The sequence below is a fragment of the Micromesistius poutassou genome, assembly GCF_964030765.1.
Source record: "Micromesistius poutassou genome assembly, chromosome: 12".
NCBI classification, from domain to species: Eukaryota; Metazoa; Chordata; class Actinopteri; order Gadiformes; family Gadidae; genus Micromesistius; species Micromesistius poutassou.
In genome coordinates, this window is record NC_140282.1 from 897823 (window position 1) to 910322 (window position 12500).

The 12500-nt window shown below is 46.4% G+C and overlaps 1 protein-coding gene across 1 annotated transcript in view; it reads right to left on the reverse strand.

The window, feature by feature from the left end:
- The window catches only part of LOC311356077 (FH1/FH2 domain-containing protein 1-like), a gene marked incomplete at its 3' end in the record, with an annotated part of 26953 nt that overhangs the window by 4176 nt on the left and 10277 nt on the right, over positions 1-12500 (reverse strand). Inside the window, exons 11-16 of the mRNA XM_084475857.1 lie at positions 11655-11833; positions 9596-10518; positions 8667-8822; positions 7283-7465; positions 1451-1570; positions 35-216 (exon numbers count right to left, since the gene is read on the reverse strand). Coding sequence (XP_084331983.1) covers positions 35-216; positions 1451-1570; positions 7283-7465; positions 8667-8822; positions 9596-10518; positions 11655-11833 — 1743 coding nt within the window. The remainder of the gene's footprint in view (positions 1-34; positions 217-1450; positions 1571-7282; positions 7466-8666; positions 8823-9595; positions 10519-11654; positions 11834-12500) is intronic.

The window sequence follows — 12500 nt, forward strand, 5'->3', positions numbered from 1 at the left end:
AGAGGACTAGGGTTAGGTATGGAGGGTTAGGTACTGGTTAGGGTCAAAGGTCACCTTAGCAGACCGGGTGATGGCTGGTATCTCAGAGTACACGTCAGACGAGTCGGGGTGGGTGTCCAGGATCTGGCAGCAGACGTGGTGCAGCAGCGTCTGTCTCTGCACAGTGTCCTTCACCTCAGACACCTTCTCCAGGTAGGACAGCTCGAAGCCTGGGGCCTGAACACACACACACACACACACACACACACACACACACACACACACACACACACACACACACACACACACACACACACACACACACACACACACACACACACACACACACACAGGATCAGAGACTTGATCTGTGTCTTCAGACAACAAGGAACTGAACCTGACCTCCAGAAGGGGAGGGAGAGGACAGAGGGAGGAGACATGAGAGGAGCTAGGAGGACAGAGGGAGGAGGCATGAGGGGAGGAGTTAGGAGAAGAGAGAGGAGACACGGGAGAAGGCAAAATGAGAGGAGGAGATAGGAAGAGTTAGGAGGAGAGAGAGAGAGGAGGCATGAAAGGAAGAGACATGATAGGAGAAACAGGAACATGAGAGGCGGAGACATGAGAAGAGTTCGGAGGAATTACGAGGAGTTGGGAGGGGAGAGAGCGGCAGAGAGGAGAAGTGAGGAGGAGAGGGACGAGGTGAGAGGAGACATAAGAGGAGTTAGGAGAGGAAATTAGGTGCACGTGAAATCACATCGTGTCATATGTGCATGCACAAAATGTACAAAAATGTACATGGATTTCAAGCACAATTTCTCGCAAAACACCAGAGATTTCCCCTGCTCTAGGCACACACACAAAGCCTGTTAAATGACGTGTTAACACAAAGCATGTTTCTGTAATACACCGAGATCAGTCACCACCTCCAAGCACTTTGATGAGATACCACACAATAGCCTACTTTATGTTTCCTGTTAACAGAATATTAAGCCGGTCCAATGCCCCCTCTAGGGCTGTATGTTTTAATCTAGCCGTGTTCGGATGAACCAGCAAAATAAGCCGGATCATTGATTGTAGGACGTCGAAAGAATGCAATAAATACGCGTGTGTTTGGATGTGAAGTTTCACTCGCTTTCTGTGTATTTGCACGTTACATTTCAGGTGCTTTTTGCACAAAGCAAATGTGTGTGTTTGTGTGTGTGTGTGTGTGCACCTGTGTGTGTTGCAGAGTGATTGTGTGTGTGTGTGTGTGTGTGTGTGTGTGTGTGTGTGTGTGTGTGTGTGTGTGTGTGTGTGTGTGTGTGTGTGTGTGTGTGTGTGTGTGTGTTGCAGAGTGATTGTGTGTGTGTGTGTGTGTGTGTGTGTGTGTGTGTGTGTGTGTGTGTGTGTGTGTGTGTGTGTGTGTGTGTGTGTGTGTGTGTGTGTGTGTGTGTGTGTGTGTGTGTGTGCGTGCGCGTGTGTGCGTGCGTACGTTGGAGCTGTTGAGGAAGTTCCCTATGGCGAGCAGCGCGGCCAGGATGCTCCTGAAGGTCTGGTTCTTACTCAGCTGGTCCATCCCGAGCTTCAGGTCAAACAGCGGCTCAGCGATGTCCTGTAGGAGAGGAGGAGAACGCTTTAGGGCAGGGGTGTCAAACCTACGGCCCGCGGGCCTAATCCGGCCCGGAGTGTAATTTAATCCGGCCGCCCGCCAGATAATATCTAATGTCTATCAGAACTGGCCCGCCGGCATATCGCATTTCAGCGTTGACTCGCGTCTCGGCGCGGTAACCCTTGGCGCGTCAACTCCGGCAGCCCGTAATCCCGTACCTCCCCACCCCCCCCCCCCCCGTCAACAATTCCACCTGCGGACCCTGTTGTAATGTAATGTCCCCAATTAATGTAAAGCAATTGACCCGCTGGCATATTGCATTTCAGCATTAACGCGTTGACGCCCGTCTTGGCGTGGTAAGATCTCCGACAGATCGCAACCCCCCCCGGTCAACAACTCCGGCCCGCAGACTGTCCAAGACTTCAACTTTGGCCCACTGTACAGTTTGAGTTTGACACCCCTGCTTTAGGGTCTCTACTCATACAGTACACGGGTCTATTTAGTGTGTACTCAGTACTCATACAGTACACGGGTCTATTTAGTGTGTACTCAGTACTCATACAGTACACGGGTCTATTTAGTGTGTACTCAGTACTCATACAGTACACAGGTCTATTTAGTGTGTACTCAGTACTCATACAGTACACGGGTCTATTTAGTGTGTACTCAGTACTCATACAGTACACGGGTCTATTTAGTGTGTACTCAGTACTCATACAGTACACGGGTCTATTTAGTGTGTACTCAGTACTCATACAGTACACGGGTCTATTTAGTGTGTACTCAGTACTCATACAGTACACGGGTCTATTTAGTGTGTACTCAGTACTCATACAGTACACGGGTCTATTTAGTGTGTACTCAGTACTCATACAGTACACGGGTCTATTTAGTGTGTACTCAGTACTCATACAGTACACGGGTCTATTTAGTGTGTACTCAGTACTCATACAGTACACGGGTCTATTTAGTGTGTACTCAGTACTCATACAGTACACGGGTCTATTTAGTGTGTACTCAGTACTCATACAGTACACGGGTCTATTTAGTGTGTACTCAGTACTCATACAGTACACGGGTCTATTTAGTGTGTACTCAGTACTCATACAGTACACGGGTCTATTTAGTGTGTACTCAGTACTCATACAGTACACGGGTCTATTTAGTGTGTACCCGGATCCGGCCCAGCGCTCCTGGAAGCCAGATGGCGCTATCGAGGACATTGGAACCGCCAATTAATGTGATGCAGAGCACCTGTGAGGAACAGGTGGGGAGCAGGGCTGAAACAGCTTCTCCACTCCTCCAGGGCTCTCCCAGCCGTGGGGCTCGTGCACGGAGAGACCGGTCCTCGTCGTGGGCGACGGGATTCCACCCACGAGGGATCGGACCGTCGATTCCTCCCAGGTTTTTGGGTATTTTGTGTTTTTTTTTCAGTAACAGACTTTGGCCACGTTTATACATAGCAGGGTATGTAGAGAAACTAATATTTCCGCACAAATATTTATTTTGAGAACGTAAAACCCCGTTTCTCCCAGTTGACGCGACAACACATAACCGGCGTTATCAGAAATCTCCACTTTGGCCTTTAGAGTTTTTAGAAATAATCGTTTTCTGTGATAAAAAAACTGGGTTTTCGTGTAAACGAGAGGCCAAACCGCGTGGAAATATCTGTGTTTTCCCTTTGTGTAAACGGGGCCTTTATGTTCGATTTTGGAATAAACGTGCCTTTGTGTCTGAGTAAGCTCTGCATCCTGTCCTGACTGGAAGAAGGCGGGTGACTCACTGTGCTGGGAAGCAACAATAGATAAATAAATATATATGGAACTACAGTAGTCAACTAGCTACTACTAAACTAGGTGTAGCTGTCCGCAGGGCAGTTGCTAGGAATTCTGGGCCCCCTGAAAGAATATCGGTGTGGGCTCCTCTACCCCATTCATTGCCACCTTAAATGTTCTTGTTTTTCAGTGTTCTTGACGGTGCCTGGTGTAATACACCCAATTTGTTTCCTTTTTTACATTTAACGACTTAACAAGTGTATTATTATGTAAATTATGTAATATTAATTGTCTTCTCATTTCCCTGATTTGCAACACGTTATTACACCTCTGATTGCAAATACATTTTCAATTAACCACTCAACAAATAAGTGTGGGTATTTTATTGTATTTAACAATCAAGCACTGATATGCAAAAAACAAAGTGTCCTGGCTCAAGATAGTCCACAGGTAAATATGTAGCGTTTAACTTAAATGTGCAAGTGAAACAAAGAGCACATGGAATACGTTGTTGTAAAACAAATATGAAAAACAACAACAAGCCTCAACTAATCTCAATTAAAGTTTAAATTGGATTGTTTGTTCACTGTAAGTCTCATCGCTCACTCACTTCCGCTGAGGAAGAACCATGGGAAGACCCAGGCACGTGCACACATAGGGCCCTAGGGGTGCTTGAGCCCCTGCCCTTTTTTATGGAAGCATGTATGTAGCAAAATTCTAATGACATGCAATTTGCAATTAGCAATTCAATAAGTCATTGCATTATGTAATTGTCAATTCATCATGCAATTTAATAATGTAATTTGAAAATACAAAGTGTATTTTAATATGCAAAGTGACAATGAAATCCTCAATTCAATTTAAAAAAGTTATAACAATAAAAAGCGCCCCCGTAATTGGAATTCACTTTGCCACGCTCTGTGTGTTGCAAAATTCAAATGACATTTCAATCCGCAAAACGCTTTGCAAAACGCTTTGCAAAACGTTTTGCAAAAGATTTTGCAATCTTATCAGCGAATCGTGTGTGGGCGGGAGTCGGGACCTATGTCACTTCCTCATAATTTCCTTGTTTATGTTTGTATGTGTCAGCAATGGAGGAGATTGTTGCTACGCTCCGAAGTTTGGCAGATGATGTGCTGTGCAATCGTGTTGAAGACACAGATGCAGTTGATAGAGTGCGTGCTCTGGGAGATAGGGTATTACAAGGAAATTACGAGGAAGTGACGTAGATCCTGCCCACACACTATTCGGCTGGTAGATTGCAAAATGTTTTGCAAAGCGTTTTGCAAAGCGTTTTGCGGATTGAAATGTCATTTGAAATTTGCAACACACGGAGCGTGGCAAAGTGCATTGCAATTACGGGGGCGCTATAGCTTTTCCATTTGAATAAAGGCGACAAAATGTTAATTCTATTTTTATTGTTATAACTTTTTAAAATTGAATTGAAGATTTCATTGTCACTTTGCATATTAAAATACACTTTGAATAACGTATTTTCAAATTACATTACTAAATTGCATAATGAATTGTCAATTGCATAATGCAATGACTTATTGAACTGCAAATTGCAAATTGCATTGCCATTTGAATTTTGCTACATACATGCTTCCATACTTTTTGCCTCGTATTAAAAAGTGCCCTCTGAGTGTTCTTCAACAATCGCACCCGCAAAAGTGCTCGTCCGCGATCGAACGCCCCGTTAACAATAGCGCTCGTCCGCGATCCAACCCCCCCCCCCCCCCCCCCCCCGTCAACAATCGCGCCCGCAATAGCGCTCGTCCGCTCGTAGCGCTCGTCACCTGCCCCTCAAAACTCCTGTGCACGTCCCTGGGAAGAACGAACCGCGGTGTGGACCAAACCATTTTTTAAGAAGAAATTATTAAAATTAGAATATTGTATGATTTGTGGCTTGTGGCAACCCGGCCCGGTCCCAATCAACGCAATGCAGAGCACCTGAGGAAGCCTGCTTAAAAGGCTGGCTTCCACGTTCATTCGGGGCTCTCTCGTGGCTGGGTGGACGGAGAGTCCAGCCGTTGTGGCTGCGCCACACAACCATCTTTTTGTTCTTTTTATAAAAGAGACTTTATGTTTGATTAAACGAGCCTTTGTGGCGTAACACCCAATCGATTTGCGTGCTGTTTGGACCAAGGCGGGTTCACTCCCCGAGGCGGGTTGCCACAGGCTTTGTTTTAATTCGGATTCATTCATATGAATATATATTAGCTCAGTGTATGCATAATAATTTTGTCATAGAGGCTACTGGGGGCTGTGTGTGGGCCCTAGCGGGCTGTGGGCCCTTATAATTGTCATAACCTTTCCCCCCTATACGACGGCGCTGGCTGTCCGCTAACAATAAAGTAAACTTTATTGCCGCCACACCATTTACATGTTGAATGTGTAGGGAGTTTAACAGGCATACATATGCATTTCCTGATGTTTAATATGTTTTATAGGCTACATTCAAAATGTAAATGTTTAAAATGTGTTATAGACTTGATTTACTTCATTTGTTTTCCTCCCATTTACAATAAAAATGTTGTAAATAGACTTCATTAATATTTTAAATGTGTTCAAGGCAACATTTACATCTTTGAATGAGTCATAGTAATGCTGATCTAATAATGCTGATCTTAAATTCAAACTACCTGTGATCAAATACGACGTGTCTTGTTTTACATTCTACAAATAAATGATATAAAGGAACAAGTAAACATTGTAAAAAGAGCTGGTGAAATAAAGATGAGGGACTTTGAAATAAATAATAACCAGCTTACAAGCAAAGCAACTCTGACAACAGCAATGTGTGGAATAAGAAATTGTAATATTGCAAAAACCTTTTTAAGTCAGAGAGTTGGAAAAGTAGCTACATAAATAAAAGGTTAATGAGTCTCAAAGGTAAGAGATTCAGCGATTCAAGGACAAAATGGACGATGATCATCACATCACGATGCAGACAGGGCCGTTGGCAGAACTCTTCCAAGGGCACACAGCTATTAAAAAATTGGTTGTGCAATATTAGATCTTCATTTCCATTGTCCTGTGTGCTCTCAGTCACCAAGCTTTTGGTTAGACTGACCAAAAACCTGTAGACTAACCAATCAACATCCAACGTGCAGACTAGCCCATTAACTATCCAACATCATGTCGACTAACCCAGTAACATCCAATAACATGTAGACTAACATCCAATAACATGTAGACTAACCAATTAACATCCAACAACATGTAGACTAACCCAGTAACATCCAATAACATGTAGACTAACATCCAATAACATGTAGACTAACCAATTAACATCCAACGTGTAGACTAACCAATTAACATCCAACAACATGTAGACTAACCCAGTAACATCCAATAACATGTAGACTAACATCCAATAACATGTAGATGTTTTATAGGCTACATTCAAATTCTAAACAATAAAACATCGACAAGAACACTGTGTTGAATAAAATAGGCATAAAATAAAGAAATGATAGGCCTGTCTCGATTACAAAGTCTATAGCCCAGAGCGGAGCGTTTCAGGGTATACATAAGCCGTTTCTCAATACCAAGTACGCGGACTACGTTCTCGCGGACTTGGAAGTACGTACTTGGCAAGTCCGGACTTTCAAGTACAGACTTCCGAGAACGTGAGTACGCACCTGCAATTGGAACAACAGCGGACTCGATGATGCATCCTGGGATATTTAACGGTCCCAAGTCCACACGAGTCACCTCCGATGCGTCCTCGGTAGAACGGCCTCATCGAGAACGCATCGAGAACACACACAGGTTTTACGACAGTACTCGCGTACTCGCGTACTTGGAATTGGAACAGTGCTTGGGCCACCACTGATGACGTTTATCGAGAACGCAAGTACACGAGAACACACGAGAACGCGAATTGAGAAACGGCTATATTCGTTGTATACATCAGGTGTGTGGAGGTGTGTACCTTCTCCGTGGCCTCGTAGTTGAGCTTGAAGGCCCAGAGCTGCAGCCGCGCCGCCAGAGCGCTGATGGACGCTAGCGTCAGCAGGAACTGCTCTGCGCTGCCCAGCGGGACGTCGGGATTGGCCAGCTGGGCTTCCTGGATCCGCACCTTCTCCTCGTCGGTGGGAATCATGGTCAGGATCTTCTACACAGCAGAGAGAGAGAGAGAGAGAGAGAGAGAGAGAGAGAGAGAGAGAGAGAGAGAGAGAGAGAGAGAGAGAGAGAGAGAGAGAGAGAGAGAGAGAGGAGACCATGAGGCCGACTGACTCTAGTGCTAACCTCACCGCTAGCAGCTAGCACGGTGCTAACCTCTGCTATTCACCTCACCTCACCGCTAGCAGCTAGCACGGTGCTAACCTCTGCTATTCACCTCACCGCTAGCAGCTAGCACGGTGCTAACCTCTGCTATTCACCTCACCGCTAGCAGCTAGCACGGTGCTAACCTCTGCTATTCACCTCACCGCTAGCAGCTAGCACGGTGCTAACCTCTGCTATTCACCTCACCGCTAGCAGCTAGCACGGTGCTAACCTCTGCTATTCACCTCACTGCTAGTAGCAGGCAGAACATTACTGTAACTAGCACACTGCTAACCCCTATTAGCTAGCACACTGCTAACCGCTAATAGCTAGAGAAATGCTACTAACCTTGCCGCTAGTAGCTAGCAGAGAAAGTGCAGGTTGCCAGAAATTCAGCGAAGAAAAAGTAAATGACAGGTTCCCTGTGACATTTATACAGAAGCCATAATTTCCCATAATAAGGCAGCACAGCAAGTACACATCTCTAGAGTCAGGCTTTAATATGGCTGTTGTGAAACCTGATGAAGGATTCAAAGAGACTAACTAGAGCCTAACACTGACCCTAAAGAGTCCTCTGCAGCTGGCTGACAACACACAAGAACATAGGAACACGAGTAACCCCTCAAGGCAGGAGACCTGTTCAAACTACTTCTTTAACCTTTCAACCAACACTTGATCAACGCTGCTTCAGTTACACAAATCTGATTCATTCTTTTAAATCCTATTTGCATCTCTGTTGATCACTATTTGATATGCCTACCTGCCTTGACACGTTTTAGTTGTCAGTCTAGTTGTCTTCTAGCTCTACTACCTGAAGTGTTACAATCACTGCACACTGCTCATGCAGTGTGCACAATCTTGCTCGCTGCTTTCTGTATTTGGGGTACTTGTGTACACATTTGTCCGTTCATTATTTCGCACACACTTGTTGTGACTGAATCCACAGAATCTATAAACCGATGAAACGCTTGAGAAGAGTCCGGCCAATAACGGAGATGAGCACATGATGAACCTGGGTATGGTCTTAAGGTGACGTGTTTTGATCGTACCTCTATCCCCTCCTTGCTGATGGCGAACTCATCAAAGTTCAGGATGGCCGCCTTGATGACGTGGACCGCAGGGAGGACCTTCATCCCGATGTTGAGGGCGTTGCTCCTCTTGGGGTCCAGGACCAGAAGCTCTGACTTCTTCACCTCCACTCCCTTCTGAGGGGCGGATGACGAGAGAAACAGACACGCGTGATGACCAAGAACTACACACACATGTACAAGAACTAGAAACATGTACAACGATTAGAAACATGTACAAGAACTAGAAACATCCATCAATTATTCAAGAAGAATTATCTACAATAACCAGAAACATCCAATAATAACTAGGGATAAAGCCAACAATAACTACAGAGAAACATCAAACAATTATTACAAACTAGTGATCGACCGATATATCGGCCGGCCGATATCATCGGCCGATATTTGTGTTTTTGAAGTGTATCGGTATCGGACGATTTTTTGGGGGGGATTTTTTTTTTTTTTGGATTTACAGACAGTTCAATAAATGTTACTTTTTAAAATTGAGACTTGTAACATTTGTTGTCATCATTGTGTAATTTTTTTATGATGTAAATTGAGGGAGCAAAATCAGTATCGGCTCCAAATATCGGCTCAAGAAAATCGGTATTGGCGTATCGGTCATCGGCTAAGGCTGATGAAAAAATCGGTATCGGCCCTAAAGAATCCATATGGGTCGATCCCTACTACAACTAACAATTACTAGAAAAACCTCCAAGAATAACTAGAAACATCCAACAATAATTAGAAACATGAACTAGAGAGAAACAACCACCAATAATAACAAGAAACATTAACCAGAGAGACACGTCCAACGATAACTAGAGCGGACCACCCCGCACCACTAGAAGCATCCACCAACTACAAACTCAAAAAGGGTGAACAACCAATCAGAGAGAGTCAGTTACCTTGGCGACGGACAGCTCCTTGGCCTTGGACTCAAACAGGTGCTCCAGTTTGGCCGAGTCCACCACTACCTTATCCAGGGACGCCCAGACCGTCCCGCGGCCAAACTTACACTTCAGCCCGCGGTCGGGGCCCTCGGCCTGCTTCAGCTCCTTCCAGAACAGCTTCACCGTCTTCCTCTTCTTCACGGCGGAGACGCCCCCCTGCCGAGGAGGAGGGGGGGGGGCGCCCGGACCAGGAGGGGGAGGAGGAGGGGGAGGTGGGCCTCCCATACCAGGGGGGGGAGGAGGAGGAGGAGGAGGAGGTGGAGGCGGGGGAGGCGGACCTCCTAAACCAGGGAGTGGAGGAGGTGGGGGCGGACCACCTCCTCCTCCTCCACCGGGGAGCGGAGGAGGCGGAGGAGGACCACCGTCGAGGCTCCTGGCCTTGCGGGAGTCGAAGGTGTCCATGTCCAGGACGTCCAGGTCCTCGTCCTCCAGCAGGTCGGAGAAGTCCAGGTCTTTGATGCGGAGGTCGGCGGGGCGGGGCTGCAGGTCGCAGGGGCCCAGCGGGGGGGGGGAGGCGGGCCCCGGGGGGGCGGCGGGGGCGGGGCTCTCGATGCTGATGCTGCACGGGGGGCGGAGTCTCGACAGAGCCTCCTTGGTGGAGCCCTTCAAGCCCTCCAGCTCCGCCCGCTTGGACGAGGAGGAGGAGGAGGAGGAGGAGGAGGAGGCGTCGCTGCCGGGGGAGGTGGGCGTGGCCTCTGGGAGGGGCCGGCGCTCGGACAGCCGGCCAATAGGAGCGGCCGGCTCCTCCCCGGAGGCCGGCTCCTCCTTTGAGAAGAGCCGGTCCAGGAGGAACTTGCGGTCCTTGGACAGAGTCTTCTGCTGCTCCGCCGCGCTGCCCTGGCGGAGGACGGGCCGGTCCGCGCTCCCCTCGGCCCCCGCTGACACACAGGGGAGAAAGCACTCTGCTCAAACACACACACACACACACGGGACACCACTACACACTACAGACCGTAACCTGATGAATGGATTGTGTCCAGCCTCTAGTGACACCTAGAGCTCCTTGGTAAAGTAAGGTTAAGGTAAGGTAATGTCAAGGTAAAGAAAGAGTAAACATAAGGTAATGTCAAGGTAAAGAAAGTAAAAACATAAACATAAGGTAATGTAAGGTAAAGATTGGTTAACGGTAAGGTTCATAGTATGGTAATGGTAAGGTAAAGATAAGGTAATGGTAAGGCAAATATACGCTAATAATAAGGCAGTAGTATGGTAAAGATAAGGTAATGTTAAGGTAATGGTAAGGTAAGGATAGGGTCAGTGTTGGCCGGGTAGGTTGTATGCACTAGGAGTATGTAGTACTAGTGTAGTATTAATAACGTTATAAACATCATTTAGTAGGGCTGCTCGATTTTGGAAAAAATGAGAATCAATTAAATAAACTTAAATTAACTTTCTCGTGTTTAGTGCACTGACACATTTTTAATTTAACGTTTTTTGTAAACGACACTCAACAAATTGCATTCTGTAAATTGATCCAGTAATGGATTAAGGCTGGAAGGACTGGCCTGGCCCATCACACTCAGAACTCACTGAAATTAACTTCAGAATCAAAAAAAAAAAAAAAAAGTTTTTTTTTTTTTCAAAAGAATCGTTCCAACTCGATTTTATTAATTTGGAGATCGTTCGACCCAAGAATCGAAATCGTGATCAAAATTTGATTAATTGCACAGCCCTATCATTTAGCATTTAGCGGTGAAACCCTAACCCAGTCAGTACAGGGTCAGGGTCAGGGTCAGGGTTAGGGTCAGGGTTAGGGTCAGGGTCAGGGTTAGGGTTAGGGTCAGGGTCAGGGTTAGGGTCAGGGTCAGGGTTAGGGTCAGGGTTAGGGTTAGGGTCAGGGTCAGGGTTAGGGTTAGGGTTAGGGTCAGGGTCAGGGTTAGGGTCAGGGTTAGGGTTAGGGTTAGGGTCAGGGTCAGGGTTAGGGTCAGGGTCAGGGTCAGGGCCAGGGTCAGGGTCAGGGTCAGAGTCAGGGTCAGGGTTAGGGTTAGGGTCAGGGTTAGGGCAGTGGCCTCACCTTGGGTCAGGCCACCTGTGACCTCGGCAGGCGACGTGGGCGTGGCCACCTCCTCAACGGCCGATGGGGGAGTGGTTATGACCTCGGCGGGCGGTGGGGGCGTGGCTTCGGCAGCCGCGTCGTTCATGGACTTCGTCTTCTTCCACTGAGCCACGGCCAGGTTAAGCACCACAGAGGGGCTGGTGGAGCACACGCATCACACACCATCACACACCATCACACACCATCACGCACCATCACACACCATCACACACCATCACACACCATCACACACCATCACACACCATCACACACCATCACACACCATCACGCACCATCACACACCATCACACACCATCACACACCATCACACACCATTACATCATTTACAGTGTTGTGCATGAACTAGTTCAAAAGAACTAGTTGATTGAACAAGTTCATTTTTCTATGAACTTTGAACTGAACTTTTTTTTTTACATACGTAACATATTTTTAACTAAAGAACTTGAACTAGTTCATATTTTGTGACATTCTGAATTGATGCTTAGGTCCAGGTGACATGTTTATTAAATAGAGTTACTGCCTTAGTTGTGATGAATGAAACAGGTGTACAAATAATATCCACAACAATTTGAGATTGTAGTGATGGGCAGCAGGTAATGGAGAGGATTCATTTTAAAAGATAAGCACAGAATACTCACTCCCACAGTTTTACTTTGGTTTCTAAAAAAACTGTTAATGAACTGAACATGAACTAGTTCAAAACTGAATTGGTGAACTATGAACGTGAAATTATTCATTTTCTTTTGTATGAACTGAACTTTGAACTAGTTCATGTGAAGGGTGAACTTGCACAACACTGCAGAC